The sequence below is a fragment of the Amblyomma mixtum genome, unplaced genomic scaffold (assembly GCF_055824585.1).
Source record: "Amblyomma mixtum isolate Tamu unplaced genomic scaffold, ASM5582458v1 scaffold_24, whole genome shotgun sequence".
NCBI classification, from domain to species: domain Eukaryota; kingdom Metazoa; phylum Arthropoda; class Arachnida; order Ixodida; family Ixodidae; genus Amblyomma; species Amblyomma mixtum.
The window spans coordinates 464,272-488,821 of NW_028317721.1; the positions used below are offsets into that span (position 1 = coordinate 464,272).

Consider the following 24,550-nt stretch of genomic DNA (forward strand, 5'->3'; position numbering starts at 1 on the left):
AACCTGACAGCGGTCAACGCCCCTCTTATATAGGCTTGGTACGCGTCTGTTTGTTCCACGCGCCAAAGTAGGCGCCCACATACACGTAGTATCGGCCGAGCAGTCTCCCTTCCTTTTTGTCGCCGGCCGCGCGTCTGCATTGGTCAGAGGTCCAGGGCCGCTTCTCGAAGGTTCGGGCTGGTTCTGGCATGGCGCCGTCGCCGACGTCCGAGTGCAGAGGAGGGGTACATGTCTTAGCGCATGCAAGGCTACTCCCTTTTCCCCCGGTTAGCAGAAGAAGCGAGTCGGACGTTCGAGAAAAATCTTCGCCATGGATCACTCATTCCCTCCCCGCACTCCGTGTCGGTAAGCGGTGGGGGAGGGGGCATCAACGCACAGCAGGCTAGTCGCACAGTGGGGTTCCCTTCTTTCCTGTTTTACGACCGCACCGGCGAGACGCGTCCGTGCGCCGCTGATTTTGTTTGTTTCCAAAATGCGCCGAATTTTATGACACCTGGATAGGAAGAGAATGCAGGCTTAGCAGGGGAAGACATAAAATTTCGATGGGGAGTGAAATAGAGAGATTTGCGGGGATAAGGTAGCACGAGCTGGCAAAGGACAGGGTTAATTGAACAGGTATGGAAGAGGCCTTTGTCCTGCAGCGAACGTAGTCAGGTTGATAATTAAGATTTGCTTGTTTTCTTGTCTGTTTGTCAGGAGCCTTTCTTGTGTTTTATTGGCTTAGTAGGGTTTAACGTCCCAAAGCAACTCAGGCTATGAGGGATGCCGTAGCGAAGGGCTCCGTTAATTTTGACTACCTGGGGCTCTTTAAGGTGCATTCACATCGCACAGCACACGGGCCGCTAGAATTTCGCCTTCATCGAAATTCGGCCGCCGCGGCCGGGATCGAACCGGCCTCTTTCGGGTCAGCAGTCGAGCTCCGTAACCACTGAGCCACCGCGGCGGGGTACCTGTCTTCCTTGTGTCAGGCTGCCAACAGTCGCTCCGGGTTGTGGGCCACCCGCCAGGAGTGTATATAGCGTGTGTTTCAGCGAACATGTTAAAAAGTTTTCAAAAAAAGGTTTTTTAGGGTAAAAAGATGGCTTTTGTGGCATAGTATTATCAGAGTTGGCGGACACCATAAAATCGGTGAATATTCTTGAGTAGTAAGCTGGTTAACTAGTTATTAAAAAATCAACTTCTTAACTAGTAAAACTATGCGCCTAGTCGCAACTGTAGCCGGTCGTTTTGTAGACGGTCGTTGGTAATAGCCCTATGAGTGTTTAGAACTTCCAAAACGCGATTACCGTTGGCGCTGTGCCTCGATAAATTTGGCTTTTTCGACTAGTTACCTACACTGGAGGGGTTGCTTTGCATGCATGCTTTCGAAAGCGCATGTATGTGCGTACTGTGCAGTGAAACTGCCGCTCTTTCTGACACAATCGTCGACTCTCTCAGCAATTTCAGAAGCTTCCGCCATCTCCCTCGCCACTTTGTTCACGTAGTTGTGAACTATTATGGTTCTTCCGAAGAAGAGCGCCAATTTTTTGGGAAAGAAACCTGCAGTGAGTCAAGAATGTGGGGATTTAACTCCGGGCCTCTTTGGTTCGTGCGTGATAGTTTTTTACCATGCGTTTTGCTTGCCTGTTCGTGAGAAAGTTTGTCCTGGTGCAATACGATGCCGGTGCCAGATAAAGCGTGACATCTTCCCTTTTTTCCTTTCGTTGCTGCGCATGTGCGCGATAGGGTATATGTATACACTACGCGCAGCAACCATATGGAAAAGGGGAAAATGTCACGCTTTATCTAGCATGTATACGCTACGCGCAGCAATAAAGTTTTGTTGAAGTCAGCGCATTGAGATGTTTCCGTACTTGTCGGTGTTTGTCTTTGCGCTCTGGAAGCATGATTTTCCAACACACCCAGCAAGTGGTGACAAACTGATAATAGTTTGTCACAAAAGATATAGCTTTACTCCAAAAAGCCTTTCTTTATAGAAAATTTTAAGTCGTCCCTGAAACACCTTGTATGTAATATAAAAAGGAGATGCAGATTTGTGCCAAAGACGAAGATGAACCTACGCTTGAGCGGCATTGCCATCGCCGCGTGCTTCTGTGCTTGACCTGGCTTCTTTCCTTTCTTGCTTCTTTGCGACTTTTATCTTCCTGCTACAGTAGATACCACTATCCCTCACCAACTCGGCGTCTACATAATATACTCCTGTGTCTGAACTTGCGCAAGATTCCGATCACTGCCGCCAGATCTCCGGCTGAACCATGACTGACACCCAGCATCGCCAGGAATGCTTCGCTGCAAGCCCACTTGAGTGACTTTGGATGCTATCCAGCACCCTTGGACTGTCCTATACGCAGTGACCACCATGGCGGGTGGCAGCTCAGTTAATGAATGCTCGTGAGAGGTGCTCGGGAAGAGGTAGCGAAGTCTCCCAATTTCCACGGTTGACTCATCTGCCAACGCACAGCTGGGCCCCATCGCATAGCCAGTGCACCAGTGCAATCATTGCAGTCATTCCAGTGTCACTTCCACTAAATATACACTTATTCTGCCCGACTTTTCTCTGTGTCTCAAGAACTTGCCCCTATGTCTTTTTCATAAAATGTACTTATTTAATACATTCCTGAAAGAAACCCATTTCACCGCACCCAGCTACACCTCATCTCGCAGCGATCATCAACACAAGGTTGGAGTGTCAGCTTGCCGTACTAATTCGCACCATTCTTCCTTTTGGCCAAGAACAGCTACTGAATGGCACCACCTTCTGGCCTACATAGTCTCCATTTGTTATGTCATTCACTTCAAGATCACGGTTGAAAGTGCCTTAGTTTTTTTTTGTTGTTGTTGTTCTGCAACTAATGTTACAAACTCACCCTTCCTTTGTGTAGTGCCTACGGGCCTTGAAGTATGCGTAAAAAATAAAATGGTCAGTTTAGCCGCCGCCTGTGAACTGGCAGGAGCGATCTCGAGAGCTGTTTAGTGGTCATGTAGTATTGGACACAAAGCCTTAGCAATTGGCATAATGGAGCCACCTGTCGCACCATCGGCAATAAGGCGATTGAAATAGAGAAGAAAATCCGCTACTCTCTCCCAATTCTTGCAAATGACATCACAGGAATATCAGCCTGCCTACAAACAAATAGCTTAAGCAAGGACTTCCTGATATTTAGGAGGCTCCATTTTTCCGGAGCTCCTCCCCGATGTCCACCAGATCAGGCATCACCATATTGTGATCAATGCGTGATACATCAAAAAAAATTTTCCCGTTCTGCTCTGGAAACAACCTGAATATTCACCACACACTGCACAGACGGCCACGCAAGTCTGGAATATTCCGTCAGTTCGCAATCATGCACGATGCTGAAACAGCTCAAGCAGCTAGTCCTTAACGGCACCATTGAAGAAGAACGGGGACGGTCATGCCAAGCACTTCACCCGCATTGTCCGGTGGCCAGAGGCACGCGCAATGCTGCACGCTGAGGCGAGGAACACTCCTCTCGTAATTACTTCTCATCGGTCACCAGCGTGGAATACGAAGCAATTTGGGGCTCACAGCTATCGCTGACTGCCGCTTCATGAAAAGTGAGCGTTCGTGCTCTGAAGGGAGAGGATCTGTAACCTTATATGACCACTTTACCCGCACCGATTGAGTATTAGTTGTGCTATTCGGTAGCTATTTCTGACAGCCTTATGTTCTCATGGATTTTGATTACAGCTCCCGGAGTTTTACGATGGCAGTGCCTTTTGCAGACGGCTTGGGAATATCTGTGGTTTATCTCGGCAGATCAGGGCTGTTGGTCCTTCCGAGCTTGTCCGAAGCTGCCTCGTGTACAGAACTGAAGGCATAAAGTTTGCTACAGCTTGGGCGTCTCCCACCGACAGAAATAGGCTGATCGTGGTTCATATAGTGCCACATACAGTCCTTTCCTATCAACGTAATGATGCCTGTCAGTGCAATAATAGTTCAAACGCTTTAACGAAAAATCAAAACGCACTGGCCAAGCCATCGTCTGGGACGTGGCTCGTGTGACTGCCAAGGAAAAATCTATATCAGTACGCTTGCTCACGGAATTGTTCTGCATTCACATCATACAACATACGATCAACCAACACGACACAATCTACCAGGAATACAGACATTATCTTCCACAAAAATTGTCGCAACTTAAGGGAGAGGCCCATTTGCTCATCTTAGTTTTATCAAGGTAGCGATAGGGGTGCCGAAATGTCCATTCTTTTTTTTTCTTTGAAACGGTTGTAATGAAAGCATCATGCCTTGACTTGACGTCGTCCCGTACGTCGTGTGGGCCTGTGTAGCACTAGCCCTCGCAGTTATAATGCAGCCGCCAGTGGCGACGTGGAACGAAAAGAGTTTTAAAGGATATCTCGCTTGACAGGCCCTACCTATGAGGCCTACAGATGCTCTTACAGTGCCTACGGCATCAAGGCTGCCAAAATAAGGCTTTCGTTAAGTAACTGAGCCCACAAGGGAAGGGAAAATAGCGGATCGTTATGACATACTTGAAGCAAGCCAACAGTTACCGATAACCAGGGGATATAGAGGACCTTTCATCTTTTCATTTTTTGGTGTTTATGAAAGGAAAATTAATAGTGCAGTTATTTTATCGCCAAAGTATACTTCTCTGAAATGCAGAAGAGAAAACACAACATGATACAGGTTTATTTGCGAAACCACGACGCGCATGTACCTTGCGCATGTGCGCAAGGTACATTCACGACAAGCCCTGATACACGTGTACACTCATCGAACCATAAAAGACAGAGCTCAAATACGACAACTACTTGTTGTACAAGCCAACTGACGCACCACTTACACAATTCCTATCGTTCCATATCAGTAACGCTTCCAAATTTTAGCGTGCATTGGCACTACGGCCCCTGCCTAGAATCTTTGTCTCATGAAAGCATGGTAGATATTTGCAATCTCTGCAATGTTGAGAAATTTGTCCTGCTACCCTTATCTCCTAATGAACGCCCACACTCACCTGTACGATAATTTACGCAGCGCCCTGTCTGGCATCTATAGGTCTTTCACAGGTAAGTGGCATTTTGTAGCGAAAGCTACATTGGCCACGCACCTGCGATTACCCTACGAGGGTGCTCCGAGGAGCAATAGAGACCGACCTTGAGCCGTTGCCTAGCAACCGCCGCAGCTGGCGGACGTCGCGCGCTCGCCGCGCCATCTGGCATGAGTTCGCACCGCGCGCCAATTTTTGTAAACCACTCCTGTCGCACATTCTACAAAGTGCTTCAGGTGCCTTTTTCCACAACCACTTTTCCTCTCCTTATGCTTTGCCATGCGTGAGTACGAACCCCCAGCCTCTTTGGCGCTGAGAATTCCATCGGTACTTCGCACCTTTGAGGGGCATAACGCGCTACACACGGACAAAAACAGCCATTGAAACGACGGACGCAGGACAAGCGCGCTGGTCCTGTATCCGTCATGTCAGTTGCTGTTTTTCCCGTGTATAGCGCGTCATTCCCCTCAAATGTACAACCAACTTACCCACATAGCTGCCTTGCTTACTTCGTACCTGCTGGCCACTTTCTTCACTTTGTGCACGATAGTGTGTACGTAAGGCATCACAGCAGCTTGCGTATCATTGTTTGTAGCCCTTTTGCGCGCTTTTTGTTTCAACTTCTGGAACTTCTGGAGAAGAGATTCACATACCGCTGTCCCGCTCGCACAGGGGTAACCTGCAGCGGCCAATCTTGAAATTTGGTTTCCAAAGCGATCACTCATTCTATGCTTGCGCGACCTCCTGATCGCTTACTCTAGACAAAGGGCAGCAATGCCTCCCTTGGCAGTTTTCGAGTGAGCTGAATCGAATGGAAGTAGATCCTTTGCTAGCCTGGGATGGCGCATTAAACATAGGTGAAAATTGGACAGGACCAGTTAGCTGCATGTCCAAACACTGTAAAGTGTTCGCGGTAGGGACTTCGTGCTTGAAGCCACCCCTCAGCAAGTCTTCTGAATTGATCTAAAATACCAGCCTTCAAATCATCACACTGCACATCATTCTTCCTTGCTAAAAGAATTAAAAAGTCATCTACAATGCTCAATACTTTTAAAATTTGCAAGCCATCTAAAGCCATCGTCAAGGACTGGTCAATGATAAAAAAATGTGCAGAACACAGGTGCCACACATGAGCCGATACATATACCAAGCCGTTGCAAGCAAAACCTGTTCACCTATGTTATGAAGGTGCTGTTCAGGTAAAATTCCAGCGTAGCGATAAAATTGTCTGCCGTCATCCTTGTTGAGTTCTGTAGGGACACTTCTCCATTGTCCTCAATGCATGTTTTAACTCGCGCCAGCAGCTCAGCATGCGGGATCGAGTAAAAAAGGTCCTGTACAACTACATAAAACGTGTACCAGATATTAACCAGCTTTTTAGGTTGCCTGCTACATCCTTAGAGTTTTTGACACCGAATGGATCATGTATATGTATATGTATCAGCAGCGCGAACACAACACAGGAAGAAGGACAAGACAGTACAGAACGCTGAACTTCCAAATTTATTGTATATATGTTATTATTTTATGGTCATGTATGTTAAGCTTTTTCGAATGCTTTAGCAGACACACGCTGACCTGGCTTAGCCAAGAACCTGTCTCGCTATCTACAGTCCCGAACGCAATATCTATTTTATCAGCGTTTTCTGTGCGGGTTTCCATGCATGAGTTTTTCTAAAATTTAGGGGCTCGAACTGAATAAATCAGTTGATAGTTTGCGCTCGTCCGGTACTTGTGTTATTCCCTTATGTGTCGTAGTTTTAGCGCAATATAAGATGGCCTATGGAGATAACCAACTACACCGACAACCGTTTTTGTTAAAGCATATATCGCTTAAGCCGTAACGGCGCCTCCGGCCGCTGTGAACTTAAGTCAAGAAGTAATTGGCTCTAGCGCCTATAATAAAAAACAAGATCGAACCGCAAGAAGTTTCTGAAAGTAGAAAAGATGTTTCTTTCTCTCTATTCCTTTTGATTTCTGAGCCGCGCGGCCCTTGCAGCCGTCACGCATCCATAGCATGTTTCGCGAACTTGTTCATTCGCATCATGTCGGGCGCTGGCGCCTGCTTTGCGGAACCGGTCACAGACACTGGCGTCCTGTCCCTTCGTGTATTGGTTTGGTTTGGTTTATGGGGTTTAACGTCCCAAAGCGACTGAGGCTATGAGAGACGCTGTAGTGGAGGGCTCCGGAAATTTCGACCACCTGGGGTTCTTTAACGTGCACTGACATCGCATGGTACACGGGCCTCTAGAATTTCTCCTCCAAAGAAATTCTAGCCGCCGCGGCCGGGATCGAACCCGCGTCTTTTGGGTCAGCAGCCGAGCACCATAACCGCTGAGCCACCGCGGCGGCCCTTCATGTATTAGTTATGTGGGTGCTGGTACAGCTGCGGTCGTGTTCTAGTTTGTGCTCTTGAAATTCAAAATTGCGAAGGGTGCAGCGAGACACGCACGGAGAAGATCGCAACGTCTGCCTATGCTCGCCTACTCGGAACCCACCGCTAATTTCGGCGCGGTGGTTGTGAACCACGCTTTAATCACTACCATTGACGAAACAGCCATCGTGCTTGGACCGCTGAAGGGTTGGAACATCATCGGAGCCGATTGTGCATCTGATTGTTATTTTAACTCTATTGATGTCGCATGCAAAACACGGACAATGAAAACCTTAGCGTTATAGTGGTCGGTTCTCAAGTGGTTTTTTATTTTATTCATTTATTTGGAGATACTGCCAATCCTTTTAGGGATTTTTACAGGAGTGGATTAAGTGCCCGTATACATTTGCGCATAGAACCATGCACACGTTTGTACACAAGAGTGTGCGAAGACACTACAACAAAAAGAGGCAAGCACATAAAAAAAAGAAAACAAAAAAACACTTAGGATACCGTCATTCATGCACTGACGTTATCACAGATTTACATTTATACATAAAAAGCAAAAGTGATGACATCACATCCGCGTTGTTGACAGTACAAAAATGCTAGCAAGTTCAACAAATTTGTCCATTGAAGACTGCGAGACCACACTCTGATCTAAAGAATTCCACTCACGCACAGCTCGCGGGAAAAACGAAAAACTGTAGGTATTATTGGCACAAAAATATTCTTGGAGTGTGAATTGATGCTTATTTCGGGTTTCTATGCAAGTATTGAAAGAAATGTAGGTATCAGGATTCACTTTAATCATGTTATGCAAGATAAGGTCAAAAATTTCAGACGTTGTAGCAGCGAACGGCTGGATAGTGTATGAAGCCCAATCTCGGTCAGCATCTGCGTGGGTTAGTCGGTGCGCTGGTATTTATTTATTTATTTATTTATTTATTTATTTATTTATTTATTTATTATTAGTACCTCAAATGCCCCTTGGTGTGGGGTATTACATGAGGGATGGGCATAATGTTCAAGTGAAGAGTGGTTCGATGGCAGTCTTGAAGGAATGTGGGTCGGAGTGGCGCACAGCGTCGACAGGCAGTTTGTTCCAGTCCCGAGCGGTCTGAACAAAAAAAAATTACCGACGATTACGTTACTTCCTAATGCGAAATTTGAGCGCAGCAAAAAGCTGTTTCACCTTTTCGATAGATTGAGGCAAAGAAATCGAGCAACACATGTATGCGCTATCACAGAGTTTTTTTTTATTTTTCACACGTATTCCTTTAACAAAGATTCCACTAACAGTTCTTGACAGTCATGAAGGAAGCTTTGTGGTCGGAGAAATAGACTGATATATGTTCGACTTGGTACACCAATGCTTGATTCTCAAAGACGAGATCTATACAAGTGCCTCGCGAGGTTGTCACAGCCGTGGGACGCGTTACGAGCGAGAGGAACGGGATGTTCTCCCGCATAAGTGTTAGGAAATTGCTGTTTGTCTTTATGTCAACATTAAAGTCCCCCACTACTAACATCGGTGTGGATCGATGGACGGTTAATGCGAGTTGCAGGAAGTGCACGACGTCTTTCGTGAGTGCGGTAGGGGCGAAGTAGGCAGCTACTACCAGCAAGCCGTTGGGCAACTTTGCGGCGCACAGTTCGCCAAGTTCATGTGACGTGCCAAACATTTCGACTGGTATTGCAGAGAGACCTGTGCGCAAGTAGATAGCGACTCCCGCCGCTGTGTTGTGGTCTCTGCGAGCACCACAGCAGTATAGGAAATCTATGATTTCGAGAGGCTCTTCGGGATCCATCCAGGTTTCAGCAAAGCAAAGTACAGAGGGATGGCGCAGAATGTGATCGTGGTGTACGTCCTTGGCATGTGCGGCAAGTTGAGCGTACGTTAAGAATGTGGTTGTGAATGATGAATCAAGTGCTGCCAGCGAATGACGCGTCCATTGGCTGTCTGCGTGTGTTACTGATGTGTGGTTAACATGTTAAGCTTCGCCTGTAAGAGTGGAACGCGACAGCGTCTTGCAACGCTGCCAGGGAGTCCACAGAACGCCATCGCCAATTCGGCTGTACTCCTTGCTGGACGGTAAATTTATGTTTTGAGGAAAGGAAATGTATCTCTCTCGCATATCTGGGTGGACACCTGCACCTCGCCGTAAGGGGAAGGGTGAAGATGGGAGTGAACGAAGACGCCGTATTAGCTAGACGCGCCTTTGTTCATTCCAAACCATTCAGCTGGCATTACGGAGTGGCTAGCGTGCTCGTATCGCACTCCGGAGACCCTGGTTCGATTCCCCAACTCGACCAATTTCGTTCTCGGTTTTATAGATTTATGCGGTCTAACTAGAAAGGTTAATTAGGCTATTTCATATTTACATTATTGCATTTCTATCCATCGTGTTCTGTCATTAACCTGTCAATTGTTGGAACTGTCTAGGATGTTCGACACAACGTACATGAAACGAGCAACGTCTTACTGAGTGGGGAAGTGCGTGGTGGTGGAGGGAACGCGGCTTCATACTTATCTGTTTTTTTTTTCAGCAGCGTCTCCTTCCGCGGACGCTGTTGTCGCTGCGGCGCGCGTCTTTCTTTTCTTTTCTTCTGACCTCTTCATTCTCCTCTATATTAATTAGGCTAATTGATTAATTAAGCAATTAACTAAACTCAGTCCAACTTAGTTGCAGCATCACTATACGATCCCTTTGATTGGTTGCATGGTTACTAGCCAAAGTACAATTGGCCCCATTTGAAATTCGCGCACTGTGACGTCACGAGCATTTCGACCAATTGAAAACCATGACATTGGGGGCGGAGCTGGTTACGAGGCCGACGCCGACGCCGACGCCGACGACGACGCGAAACCCAGGAACGGACGCCAAAGAGCTGCGCTCTAAAACGAACGAAGATGTGCTGTGGTCTGTGCTGGGGGCGGATAGACGGCTTTAGGATGGCTGGTGCGGCTTGACTGTCGATGAAGTGGTAAGATTGCTGAAACATTGAGTGGCGTATGGTAGAATTTGTGAAAAAGGCACAGCCTGAAGATGCAGCGTCGCTTTCCAAGATTAGTAAGATTAGCCCGTGATTTGAATGCAGTGACACTGGAATAATAGGAGTAGTCTGAGAAAATAAACCTTGCAGCGCGATTTTGTAGAGCTTCGAGGGTGTTAGAAAGATTAGCTTGATGGGGATCCCAGACTGAGCATGCGTATTCTATTTTAGGTCTGATAAATGTAAGATAAGTAGGTGTTTTCACGGATGCAGAGGCTAGGCGCAAGTTTCGACGGAGGCAACCAAGACTGCGATTGGCTTCGTTAGTAACTTTCATTATATGCTCTGACCAGGTTAGTGTATCTGAAAGGATGACGCCAAGGTATTTGTAAGAGTGGACAGATAAGATTACCGAGCCGCAAATGGTGTAACTTGATGCCTGATAGTTTTTCCGACGGTGAAAGGAAAGCAAAGACGTTTTCTTAGTGTTTAGGCACATTAACCATTTGTCGCACCAAGTTTCAATTCGTTTAAGGTCATCCTGTAAAATTCTAGAGTCAGAGGTGGTGTGGATGGGGCGGTAAAGTACGCAGTCGTCTGCGAAAAGGCGGATGTTAGAGGATATGTTACTAGGCAGGTCATTAATATAAATTAGAAACAGCAATGGTCCGAGTACTGTACCTTGGGGGACTCCGGAGAGGACTGGAGAAAAAGACGAGGAGCAGTTGTTAGCGTACACAAATTGCTTTCGGTTCGTAAGGAAATTAGAAATCCAATCTAATACAAGGGGGTTAATGCACAATCTTGAGAGTTTAAGTAGTAGTCTCTGATGGGGAACTTTATCGAAGGCCTTTTCGAAATCTAAGAACAGCGCATCTACAGGTATGTTCAGGTCTAGGTTAGAGCTTATGTCATTTATGAATGAAGCTAATTGTGTATCACATGAGAGGCCCTTGAGAAAGCCATGTTGTCTAGGATTGAAAAAATTAACAGATATTAAAAATTTTACTATGTGAGAGTAGAGGACGTGTTCCATTACCTTGGAACAAACACTTGTTAGTGAAATGGGACGATAACTGGAACATAAATGTGAAGGACCTTTTTTCGGGACTGGAACTATTTTGCCCACTTTCCAGTCTTCCGGCACCACTCCTGACGACAATGACTGCTGAAAACTATTGCATAGGATCACACTTACAACAGTTTTTGTGCTCTTTAGTACTTTAGTGTTGATACCATCAATTCCGGATGAGTATGTTAGCTTTAGTGATTCAATTATTTTGGCTATACCGGAGGCATTAAAAGTGATGTCGGACATGAATGAATGGTGGCACTGGGGAAAATCTGGTAAATTATGATCAGGTTCTTTTGTGAAAACAGAGCAAAATGCGGTGTTAAGTTCTTCGGCTGCTTGACTGTCTGGAATCGGACAATTCTGGCTGTCGTACAGTTTTAATGGCTGCGAGCGCTTTGGGTTAATCGTATTCCAGAATTTTTTAGGATTAGTTTTTATCATGTTCGGAAGAATTTCAGAATAAAAATGGCGCTTTGTTTTGTTAGCTTGTGATTTGAATTCCTTTTCTGCAGCGTAATACTTTTGCCAGGTGCACAACGTGTTAGTTCGTTTAGCAGAGCGAAAATTTGTTGCAGATAAAACGTGCGGCCTTCCGCTGGACAGCTTCCAGCGTAGATATTTGATTTTGGGCAAACGGAAACCACGCCACGTTCGCATATTCCAAGATCGGGCGAATACACATCACATAAGCCAAAAGTTTGGCTTCCCTCGTAGACTACCGCAGGGCCCGTTTTAGATATACATTAACTTCCGCATCGCTTTGTTTGCCACATAGTCTACATGAGCTGACCAACCCATATGTGATGAGACCACGACGCCCAAGTACTTATACTCAGTGACTGTTTTGAGGATCGTACTGTTACATCCGTACGAAAAACAAAGCTTAGATTTCTTTTTTGTTGTAGACATTGACACTGTTTTGCTAACGTTTATGGCCATTTGCCAGTCCGTGCACCATTGGGCTATCAAACCAAAATCCTTGTTGAGAGCAATTTGGTCTAGCCGGTTCAGAACTTCGCTATACAGGATGCAGTCATCTGCGAATAGTCTTATCTCGAAATCCACCCGACTAGCTATGTAGTTTCCATACAAGAGGAACAGGATAGGCGCTAAAACGGAGCCCTGTGGTACACCCGAGAGGACTGGCATTGTTCGGGAAGTATGGGCGCCGAACTGAACAAACTGGCGGTGGTCAGATAAGAAGTAGCAGCGGATCTATTGCAGATCCATTGCGGATCCATTGCGTAAGTACTAAAAAACTTTTTGCAATTATTTACGATTGCAAGATACATCGGGCACGTATTAAATTGCGTGAACTCACTGTGCACAGAAGGATCATTCTCTATTGCGCGAACAGTATGCGCGAAATGATTGCACACTTATTGCGTGAACGATGCCCAATCTGATGGACTTAGAATGTCAGGTGCGCCGTTTGCGATAAACTTAACACCTCTAGTATGTCTACACACATTATCTGCGGCGTGTCGAATTCTGGAACCGAGACCAAGTTTATTTTGAGAAATATCTCTTTTGGACTGAAAGTAACGGCAAGGACATATTTGTCAATAATAGCATGCAGAAATGTGTCCTCAACTCCCGCTATATTAGCCCCGAACCCGGTTACTACAGTTCACTAGCATCGCAGCCAATGTTACCATGCCACAGCAATAAATAAATGCTGTATTAAAACCCGTGTAAAGCGCGGCGCACGGCCACCCGCAGAACAGGCGGACAACTCTACATCCGCCCACCATTAATTAAGTGGCCCGATTTTTACCAGTCCACGCCTGAAGCAGATGCCTTGCGAACACCCCCCGCGCCTGCGTATATTGGTCATCCGTTGCCAAGGTGATTAATACGAATCATTCCGCCTCCAACTACTTTCAACGCAACAGAAAGAGGGATTGGCGCTAGTGTTCCTTGTTCGTGGCCTTTTGGGAGTATAGGAATTTTCACTCCCTTGGTTAAATGCCTCTCATAACAAGCCCCTCATTTTCCTTGCCATGTCTGCTTATAAGCAAAACGCAACCTTAACAGAAATTCCTAACAAGCAGATGCATCGGCACTAAGGCAGAAGACAGGATTTAAGGGCGGAAGTTACAAAGGGTTCCTTCCCGGGCCTTACGATGACATGGTGAGAAACTTGAGAATTTGCACAAGGGTTGCTTTATTTTGCTGTGTGCGCCAAAAAAAAAATATACGCTAAGTTGCCCAATGCGCACCGTACACATTTACTTGCTCTCAGAGCACACAGCTGTTATATAAGACTCGTGCCTGTATTCGCAAGGAAGAAAACTTTAGAACAATCTCAGGAATTTTTAAAAGCGCAAATAAATGCTTGAGCTTATCCGAGACGCCTGAAGAGAAAGTAAACACTGTTCGTCCACTCAACGTTGATATTTGAGGAAATAGCGTCAATATCAGGACTCCGCACTAGGGAACTACAGCAGAAATTTCGCTACGCCTATAAACACTGGTAGCTGCGACACGACCGGCCCGCATTCCTTCGCCTAGCATTCTGAGGCTTTGATCGGGCACGAAGACACCGCGGAGCTTTCACTGTCTATGTTCAGTTGTGGAAGCACTTTCTATGTTCGCGTGCAGCTGGCGCCTCTTGAGCCCTTCTCTTTGCGGGTGCGAGAATATGTGCAGATGCCCAGCTTCTGCACCAAGAGCCAGTGATGTTCAGCGGCGGTCAGTTTAGCGATGACTGACGCGGCGCGCGGCTTCCTAAAGACGAGGAAGCCGCTGACCTCTTGGACAATCAGTAAATGACGCATGCCCTTAGGGTGTCTGTGATTTCTCACAGACGCCGGAGCGATACGTACCCCATTGAAGCATATCAAAGCTTTAGAGTGGTAGGGTTTTGCGTGTTCACAGCCCGACGGCTTTACGTAGGGTGTGGGCAGTACCATATTCGAGGGCTCTGGGTTAAGCGGAATTTTTTTGAAAATTCTGAGTCATAATAAACACAATATAAGCGTTAACTACGACTGTACGGGAAACCCGCCTGAGCAAGCATGGTAATGGAAGGCTGTGTTATTGTAGTGAACACAGAAGCCCTACGCCCGCGCTAAAACCATATTTTTGAACAACCTGGACACCACCGACATTTTTAGCCACCGACTTTGCGAAGCGTATTTTTGTAATCTGTCTCGATCGAAATGGGCAACATTCGACCCGCGACTGTGGACTCAGGACCCCGGCGCGAAAGCCACTGAAAGACCGCGGCCGCTGAAAGACACACTGAAAGAAAAAAGTAGCAGAGCGAGCTGAGAAAATACAAAATACAATACGTAGATACGACTAAAACCTAAAGCGCATTTGTGCCGCAGTTTTTTTTGAAGGCAGCTTTGAATGTCAGTTTTTATTCCCCCGACATCACGTGGTTATTTACTCTCGAGGAAAAAATAATTGGGTTTGACAAAAACCGCGCGCTTTTTCGCACTTTTGTTAAAGCCTCGAACACGAGCTGCGCTCACTCTACAGAAAAAGCCCGCGCAAAGAAAGATTTTTTCAACTAGCACGAAAGCTAGCCGTCCTTCCCGATAAAATCGTAGAGTGGCTCAGACAAGGCGCTGTTCAATGTCGTCAGCAGTGGCTTTCTGCCAGGTTCTCTGCCGTTTACATTTCTTGAAGTGGGCAAGGTATACAACACAGCCACGTGACGTTAGTCGTGAAGCGCTACGTCAATTTTGTCGGGGCAGGGTGAAGGTTCGTCAGGAATCTAAGTGGGTAGCCATGTGCGCCTGCGCCACCGCCACATCCGTAAACATACCACCCGCTAGATATCAAACGGAATTTCATGGTCCGGCCAGCATGCTGTCGACTACATTTCTATACGATCTGATACACAAGCTATCAAGACTACTACCGGGCACGTTTAAGTATGGATCGCTGTCGGTTCGTTGAGAGATGATATTAGCAATCTATAGATATGAGCCGACAATTTATAGTCATTAGCATTGGGACCCATCATATTCTGTGGGATGAACCTGTGCACAGATATGCAGGAACAGGTGAAAACCGTGTCCCTTTCCGAATCAATGCAGACGTAGAATAATCCATTCTGGCACCCAGCTCAAATGCACGATTACTGTGTAATCGGGGAAGTCGCATTGGCTCCTGCCTTGAAAAAGATATCACGTATGTTCTATATGCAGCTAGACACGAGCTCGAGACTGAAGCGAAATAATATGATCCTGAATTGCCAGAAGAAGTATCCTGGATGGAGCAACATCGGTATGCAGGACTAAACATGCATTCGGACAAATCTTTTAGTGTTGTTAAAAATTAATAAACTGCTACATGATTATAAAGTGAACACAACCGACACTGCTGCGGCAGAAAACAGAGGGTGAGATGAAATGTTTTTACTATAAAAGTGTTTATTCAAGAGATAGGTATCTAGGTCGAAAATTGATTTATCGTCGACGGGAAATATAGATTCGCCGAAAGCGCTCCATGTGCTTGAATTGCAGCATCTGCCTAGCGACTTCGATTAGGGTGAGAGGATAGCGTTGATCTGATTTCTAAAGAGTGGGATCTCGCTAACAACCAGTCGTGCATCGATGACCGGAAGCAGACATAAATTCTCTAGTGTCGGTTCCAAGTGCAACACGCGAAGATCGGTCAGCGTCGCTTCCTCCTCAATAATCTTTCCTTCCTGCATGTGCGCTACCGGGCCATAGCCGGCGAAGAGAAACACTCTTTCGCCAGTAATACAGCAGCCTGGAAACCACCTGGAAGACGGGCCTAAGCCCTACGGCTTCACCTCAGTCGAGCACGATGTCTTAGGGTCGTACTTGTAGGAGAGAAGAAAGGTACCGCAAGAGGGCACAGTGGGTAAGAAAACAAACCAGGGTGAATGGTATTCTAGTCCGATTGAAGAAGAAATGGGCTTAGTCAGGACATGTAATGCCTCGCCGTGGGTATGTGCCATTAAGCCTGAGACATCATCATCGTCACTTGTAATGCGACGGCAAGACAACGCGTCGTCATCAGGCAACGACCTGGATAGCAAGAGAAGGCAGGCATAGCAGGGGACGGCAGAAAGTAGCGTGGGCGAGTGAAATAAAAAATTTTGCGGGTCTATGGTGGCACCAGCTGGCAAAGGACAGGGTTAATTGTACAGGCATGGAAGAGGCGTTTGTCCTGCAGTTAACGTAGTCAGGTTGATAATCATGATTTGTTTGTTTGCTTATCTATTTTTGGGAAGACTGCCTTGTGTCAGGCTGCCAATCGTACCTCCAGGTTGTGGGCCACCCGCTAGGCGTTCAGATAGCGGGTGTTTCAGCGAACACTTAAAAAAGTTTCAAAAATACGCTTTATGTGGTAAAAACATGGCTTTTGCAGGACAGTATTATCAGTGTTGGCGGATACCAAAAAACCGGTGAATATTCTAATTTAGTAAGATGCTTAATCAGTTATTAATAATGAACTTTTTGACTAGTAAAATTAGGCGCCTTGTCGCTACTGTAGCCGTTCGTTTTGTACACGGTCGTTGGTAACAGCCCTATCAGAGTTTAGAATTTCGAAAACGCGATTACCCTTGGCGCTGTGGCTCGAGAAAACTTGGCTTTTTTACCTGCTCTGGACGGGTTGCTTTGCATGCTTGCTTTCGAAAGCGCATGTATTTTCGCTCTGTGCAGCGAAATTGGCGTCCTTTCTCATTCAAAAACACCGTTGGAGTGCTAACAAAATCGTTCGTTCTCTCAGCAATTTCAGAAGCATTCGCTATCTCCCTGGCCACTTATTTCACGTATTTGTGAACTATCGTGGTTCTTCCGAAGAAGTGCGCCAATTTTTGAGGCGGAAGCCTTTAATGTCTCATCGTTGTAAGCAGTAGTTGTCGACAGAAAATGTCACGCTTTTCAATTGGTGGAAAGGGTCGTGACATCACAGTGCGCGAATTTCAAATTGTAGTTTGGCTAGTAACCATGCAACCAATTGAAGGGATCGTATAGTGAGGCTCCAAGTAAGTGGGACTGAGCTTAGTTAATTGCTTAATTACCCAACTAGCCTAATTTGCTTTACTTGTCAGGCCATATAAATAAATAAAACCGATTAAGAAATTGGTTGAGCTCAGGAATCGAACCCCGGTCTTCGGCGTGAGAGGCGAGCATGCTATCCACTCCGCCATGCCAGCTTTTTTTTTTCTTTATTGCCTGACTTTGGCTCATGACATTGCACAACAAAAATACACATAGCGCTATATACATACGACACTGTCGTGGTCAGCCAGCACGAGACTGGCTTCGTCAGCTTAGAATTCCCGCAACATACACAACGGCTCTAGTCTGGAGAGCCACTCGGGAGGCTCCGCAGCTGCTTTTTGGATTGCAAGAAACCAGTCCATGCTTTCCCGAAAATAAATTCGGGCCGGTCGTGCGTCTTTGTCACAATGGTAGCCTGCCATTCTGGAGCGCCATATACAGTGGAGGCCCAAGAGCATTATGAGATCAAAAGGTGCCCCATCCTCATTATCAATGCTTAAATAGCGAATTCCGTGCGCGTCAAGTGGTAGCTCTTTCTTTATGGTCCTTTGTAAAACGTCCCAAAAATAAACCCCTTCCCAGCAGTGCAAAAAAACATGGTCTATTGTTTCAGGCTGTTTACAAATTAAGCAGTTCGATCCCCACGGTAAAAAGAAATCCTTTCCCTCTAGAAACTTTTTAACTGGTAACGTCCCGGTATGTAACTTAAAAAAGAAAGTCTTTACTCCTGGTGGCACCTGCATTTTCTTCACCCTTTTTAAAACATCCCCTCCCGGGCATCCACTGTACAAGGCCCTGTACATGGGCTCTGGGAAAACAATATCACAAAGATCATTGTACAACTTTTTCCTTTTGCTTTTCCACAAATAATCGGTGGAAAAACGTGCCGAAAGAAACCGAACGCTTGCTACAATCTCTTTGTAGTAACCAAAAGCTCCACCAGAGAGCTCATCTGTGGATACCACAAACTCCGGCAGCAATCGCCGCAGCTTCACTTGGCACACGGTGCGCAAGAACGGGTCTGTGACGTCGCGAAAAAACAAAAACCGGTTCACCAGCTGCCTTAAAAAGAGGTGCCCTAGCCCTAGCCCCCCATCTTTTACCCTCCGGAACAGGTTCGTTCTGCTACAACGTTCCCATTCGGACGCCCATATGAAAACTGCAAAAATCCTGTGTAGCTTCTGAACGTTCACACGCGAGCAATGGAAAACCTGCATCACATACCAGAGTTTGCTAATAAAAAAAAGATTGCAGACTGTAGCTCTGGCGAAAATTGAAAGGCTGGTGCCTTTCCATTTCCCAGCTCGGTCACGTGCGTCTTTAGTTTGCTCTTTCCAATAGTCCTCGCTATCGCGATAAGCATCGAGCGGAACGCCCAAATACTTGCCCGGGGTCGTCGCCCATGGTACGTTGGCGAAATGGTCCGGGTGGGATGGCCACCATCCATGCCAGAGGCCAAGGCACTTGGACCAGTTAACCCCGCTGCCTGTGACTTCGCTGAACGCGCGTACACACCCGACAGCTTCACTTATGCTCCCCTGATCAACCGTAAATACTGCAACGTCATCTGCATAGGCCAGCAGCTTAACTTCAGCTGCTTGCAACCTAAAGCCATTAATACTATTGTTTTCTATGATTTTCATGCACAGCGTTTCGATGTAAATACAAAACAAGAGAGGGCTGAGTGGGCAGCCCTGACGCACCGAACGCTGCACGCTAATGGGGGCCCCCAAACTCTTGTTAACAATCAGTCTCGTCGTGCAGTTTCGATACGCCAGGGCTACACCCTTACGGATAACTGAACCGACGTTCACATGGTCTAATACGGTAAACAAAATTTCATGAGAAACACAATCAAATGCCTTTTCAAGGTCAATCTGAAGCATCGCTACTCGCCCATTGATGTCGTCACAGCTTTCAAGCACACTGCGCGCTTTGTGAATGTTGGAAAAAATTGAGCGCCCTTTGATTCCACATGTCTGGTGGGGTCCAACAATATCCGATATCACTATCTGCAGTCTACGCGCCAATACCTTCATAAAAATTTTGTAGTCCACATTAGTGAGTGCTATGGGTCGGTACGCTGTAACCAATTGTAATTTCTCTATATCATCCGTTTTAGGTATGAGCACTGTATGGGAGATCCCAAAAGACGGAGGCAATAAGTTTATTTTATAGGCTTCATTGAAAATTGTAACACAGCATAATTTCGTGCTTAAATTCTTTATAAAATGCCGCACTGAATCCATCTGGTCCTGGTGATTTTCCTAGGTTTAACTGATCTATCGCGTGCTCTACCTCGCTGTGAGTTATTGTTAGTTCCATTTTCTTTTTGCTTTCTTCGTCAAGCCGTGGCATTGCACCAAGAAACTGATGTGTAAAGGCTACTGCGTCTACAGGAGTCGATGAAAAAAGCCTCTGGTAGTATTCATTAAAGGTGCACTGAAGAGGAATCTGAACTTGTCTTTTTGCCGAGGGAACTCGATCTACACGTTCCCAGCATTCTTAGAAACTGCGACTTACTGCCCTGTGTGGCCGATTTCTCAAATTAAATCGAATTAACGTCCGGCTCCCGCCTTTTTTTTTTAATTCTGCCTCGTACGGTGGGCGGAGTCGACCAACGCGTGGGCGCCTTTCACCCAGTCCCGTGGCGGCTTGCCGCACTGCCATCGGCGGAGTAATACGTAATAGTCCGTAGTAGCAAATAGTCCGCGCGTATTTTTATTTCTTCGGGCTTATTTTGCGGCTATATTATCTGCGAATTAAACTATTTATTCATGGAAACCTAAAAAACAAAATAAAGCGAAAGCAATGCCTCCACGGGACTGGGTGAAAGGCGCTCCACGCGTTGGTCGACTCCGCCCACCGTACGAGGCAGAATTCAAAAAAAAAAAGGCTGGAGCCGGACGTTAGTTCGTTTTAATTGGGGAAATCGGCCACACAGGGCAATAAGTCACTGTTTCTAAGAATGCTAGGAACGTGTGGATAGAGTTCCCGCGGCAAAAAGACATGTTCAGAATCCTCTTCAGTGCACCTTTAAAGGCTTCTTTGATGTGGTCAGTGTCTGCCGATAAGATACCCCCCCATTCTATTTTAGCGATGTGATTTCTTTCAGCGCGCGCTTTTTCTAGACCAAGAGCACGTTTCGATGGCGCTTCGCCAGCTGCTGTGTCTTCCGCCCTTGCCCTCACTAGTGCTCCGCGATAACGCCGTTCTTCCATAAGCTCAATCTTTTGTTTTGTTTTCCTGACATCTTCTATCCATTTCCCAGGCTCTTTGCATTCCTGCTTCATCAGCGTTTGAAGCAGTGCCCTTAGCTCAGCTTCGTCTTGTTTTTCCTTATAACGGATACATGTCGCCCTTTCTATTGCTTTGATTTTTAAAGATTCTTTACTTAGCTCCCACTGTTGCCAAATCTTCAGGTTCTTGCGCGGGTTTATTTTACCTATTTCATCCTTTACTGCTCTGTAGTAGATTTCGTCTTGAAGAAGCGTGTTGTTTAGCTTCCACATTTCCCACGAAAATGCCTTGCTTCGGTTCACACTTCCCAGGCAGCACTCAACTAAACAGTGGTCTGAGAAGGAGACTCCCACAACTTCATAATGGTTGCAAACAGGGGCAAGGTCGACTGATGCGTAAATGCGGTCCAGCCGTGCATGGCTTGAGCCCTGGAAATGAGTGAACTGCACTGTCCGCGCACCCTCAATAAGTTCAGCCACATCCTCAAGGTTTCCGTTCTCGATCACTCGCATCAACACTTCAGTGCTCCTGTCTCGAAACCCCCGGATGCTTGACCTATCGCGCGCATTAAGAACACAATTGAAGTCACCTAATACAATGAGCCGCCTCTCCGTACAAAGGCGCTCTTGGAGGCTTTGGAAAAAGGCAACCCTTTCCTCAGCCACATTCGGCGCGTACACAGTAACAATGCGCCACTCATTGCCGTTCAGACAAAAATCAAGCACAATACACCGGCCATACACACACGAAAAATAAGCCTGCACCTCTAGCCCCGGCATCTTCTTTACAAAAAGCACGCATCCAGCCGATGTTGCCACTGCTTGACTGACGACAGCATAAAATCTAGTCGTGAAACGTCGCACCATGCTGTCGGTTCCTTCGTTGCCGTCCACTTTCGTCTCCTGCACGGCCAATACATCTATCTCGCGCTCCGTAATAAGTCGGTACACCTGACCTTGTTTTTTCCTTGCCGCCAGGCCCCTCACATTCAATGTAGCGACTCTAAAGGCGGAGGCGGGAGCCATTTTTACGCAAGAGGAAGGAACCAACAGCATGGTGCTTACCTTCCACGTCTAGCGCGCCGCTAGACGCCACTTTGGCCGCCGGTATCATCCGGCGCAAGAACATCAGTCTGCTCGAGTAGTACCTTGCCTGCGGAGGAGTACCGTTTGTCAGCCGCATGGTTTGGGCGTGGCCGTAACGACGAACGCCGGGCTTGAGTCGTCTTTGCAGGGGGCTCCTCGACGCCGGGTGCTACCACTTTGTCCCCTTCAGGGCTGGCCTGGTCATGGGAACGCTTCGCCGGGGTGTTAAGGGGGGGCGTGACGCTTGTTGTGCGGGCGCCGGTATTCTCGTGGTGGTCCTCGTTCAGGTCCTTTCCCTCGACGACTACGGGCTCTGATGGGCACGCTCCGTTCTCTGGCGTCTCGTTAGAGACGCCGAGGGAGCCTCCCGTCGGCTGTTGGCTCTCTGTTTCGTCGGCCGCTTTGGTGTCGACACTGGGAGTCCCTGACGTCGCAAGTGTGGAAGCCGACTTGCCCGCCTCGTCCGTACCAGTGGCTGCTTCCTCCGCCTCGGCGATGTCCATGAGTTCCGCAGTGTCGTTCGCCTTTCCGACCCCGGTAGCTGACGCGTAGGTACGGACGCAGTCCGCGTCCACGTGTCCGTAGCGCCTGCACAGGGAACACCTGGGCACCTTGCAGTCTCGGCGAACGTGACCCGTGCCGTGGCAACGCAGGCACTGCATCGGTCGCCCAGGGACAACAACGAGGGCCAGCTCACCGGCTACTCGGACCTGGTGTGGCAAACCATCCACCTTAATTCCCGGCTTCAACTTCAGTAGCACGGTCCTGGTGGTCGAGCCTTTCTCCTTCAAGCCTTGGACACGCCAACGCTCCCGCGTCACCTCCGTCACGTTGCCGAACGCCGCGAAAGCAGTCCGGATGTCTTCGTCCGCCACACCATGCAGCATCCAGTGCAGGCGCAGCTTTACCTGCTGATCTTCAGGGTCGAAAATAATGCACCGGCGCCCTTTCACTTGTAGCTCTTTGCAGGCAGCAAGTTTCTTCGCAGATTCTGAGGTGCTCATCGTCACCGCCCACACGTGGTTAATCTGATACGCCCCCAACGCCACAACGTCGGGGAGCGCACCAGCGTTGGCCAGGGCGTCCCGAAAATCTTCCACCCTGTAGGGCCTCGCTCTCACGTCTCCGTGAAGAAACACCGTATTAAGAACAACACGTCCTGTAGGCAAGGTAGGCAAAACAATTTCATATTCCTGATCTGCGTCGGCAGCTAACCTGTTTCCGCGGCCAGCAAGTGCCGCTATCGCCGCTCCGCCGGAGCTCATGATCCTGCGTCCGTCACGCTCGGTGGCCGGAAGCTCGAATGCTCCGCCATGCCAGCTCGATGGTTTGAAATGAAGAAAGGCGCGTCTAGTGAATACGGTGTCTTCACTCACTCTCATCCTCCTCCATTCCCTTCCGGCGAGGTTTAGGTGTCCACCGACAAATCAGAGACAGATACATTTCCTTTCCTCAAAAACCAATTTACAGACGAGCAAGGCGTAGAACCGAATGGGCGATGGCATACTATCGAATCCTTCGCAGCGTTGCAAGACGCTGTCGCGTTCCACTCTTAGAGGCGAAGCTTAAGATCTTAACCACACATCAGTGACGACACTATAGGTCAAAAAAGTGCCCCCCTGAATTTTGTGAGACAGTTACTGCGTAATTTCCTTTCCTCAAATACAATTTTCATTTTCTTCATTACGGCTCCTCTTTATCTATCTTCTTTCAATCCCACTTCCTCCCTTCCTCAACGGTCCGGTTCAGGTGTCCACCGAGATGACAGAGAATTACTGCGCCATTTCCTTTCCTCAAAAAGCGTTGCGTTCAAAGGGCAAGGCATCGCGCCGAACGGGTGGTGGCGTTCCGTGGACTCCCTGGCAGTGGTGGTGAAAAATATTTATAGTGCAATAAATATTTACAGAGAGGTGATTGGGGTAGGCCCTATTGGCCCTTTCCCCTAACAATACTAGGTGGAGCCCCTATTCCGGGGCCCCATTGGCAAGCAACGCCGCCCGCGTCCGGTGAACCAAGGCCTTTTGGGTCTTTAGGTCCTGACAGCCGAGCAGGGCCGCCTCCCAGTCCTCTCTGGTGGGGTTGGGGTTGGGGGGGATGGATGGGTTGAACTGACACGCCCAAACCATGTGGAAGGTGTCAGCCACCTCCCCACAGAACTGGCACGTGCCATCAAAGGATTCGTTGAAATGTTTAAGTACCGCCGGGCACAGTACAGTGTTAGTAAGAATTTTGATGAGGAGGCGCTCGTCAGCGCGATCCAGTCCCTTACAAGGGGCCGGGTAGCGCCGGTGCTCCTCTTTGTAGTAATCGGTGACGTGTTTGAATGTAAGGGCCAGATTGTCTGATTGGGAGTAGGCTTCCAAGGACAGGGAGATAGCCCGGGGAGAGAGTGCGCGGGCGGCCTGATCGGCCTGTTCGTTTCCCTGTAGGCCCTGGTGACCGGGGGCCCAAATCAGGTTGCGTGGAGTTGGATCTTCGCATCGGCAGCTATATTCCAATATGCGCCAGGCAAGCGGGGGAGCCCAGCCCAACTCGTAGTTCCGACAGGCCCCTCGCGAGTCGGTGATGATGTGTTTTGACTTGAGATTCGTGAGAGCCAGAGCAATGGCAATCTCCTCCGCGTGTGTTGCGTTGTAGGCTTTGAAAGTCAGCCCGTTAATTGTGTTTGTGTTGTGTACGACTGCGGCCGTGTACCACCCCTCGTGGTGTGGGCCGGTAACGTCCACGTAATACACGTGTTCTTGGTTACC

The 24,550-nt window shown here is 47.7% G+C and overlaps 1 protein-coding gene across 3 annotated transcripts in view; it reads right to left on the bottom strand.

Annotated features, from left to right (window-relative positions):
* Positions 1 to 24,550, bottom strand: part of LOC149324544 (uncharacterized) — a 79,021-nt gene that overhangs the window by 49,743 nt on the left and 4,728 nt on the right. For 2 of the 3 annotated variants that reach the window (XM_089565428.1, XM_089565426.1), the window contains exon 1: positions 21,863 to 23,520. The exons of the other annotated variant lie outside the window; for it this stretch is intronic. In XM_089565428.1, the coding sequence (XP_089421554.1) occupies positions 21,863 to 23,182 (1,320 nt within the window). In that variant the 5' untranslated portion in view covers positions 23,183 to 23,520. Of the gene's footprint in view, positions 1 to 21,862; positions 23,521 to 24,550 lie in introns of those variants that run through there. 3 annotated transcript variants of the gene reach the window in all.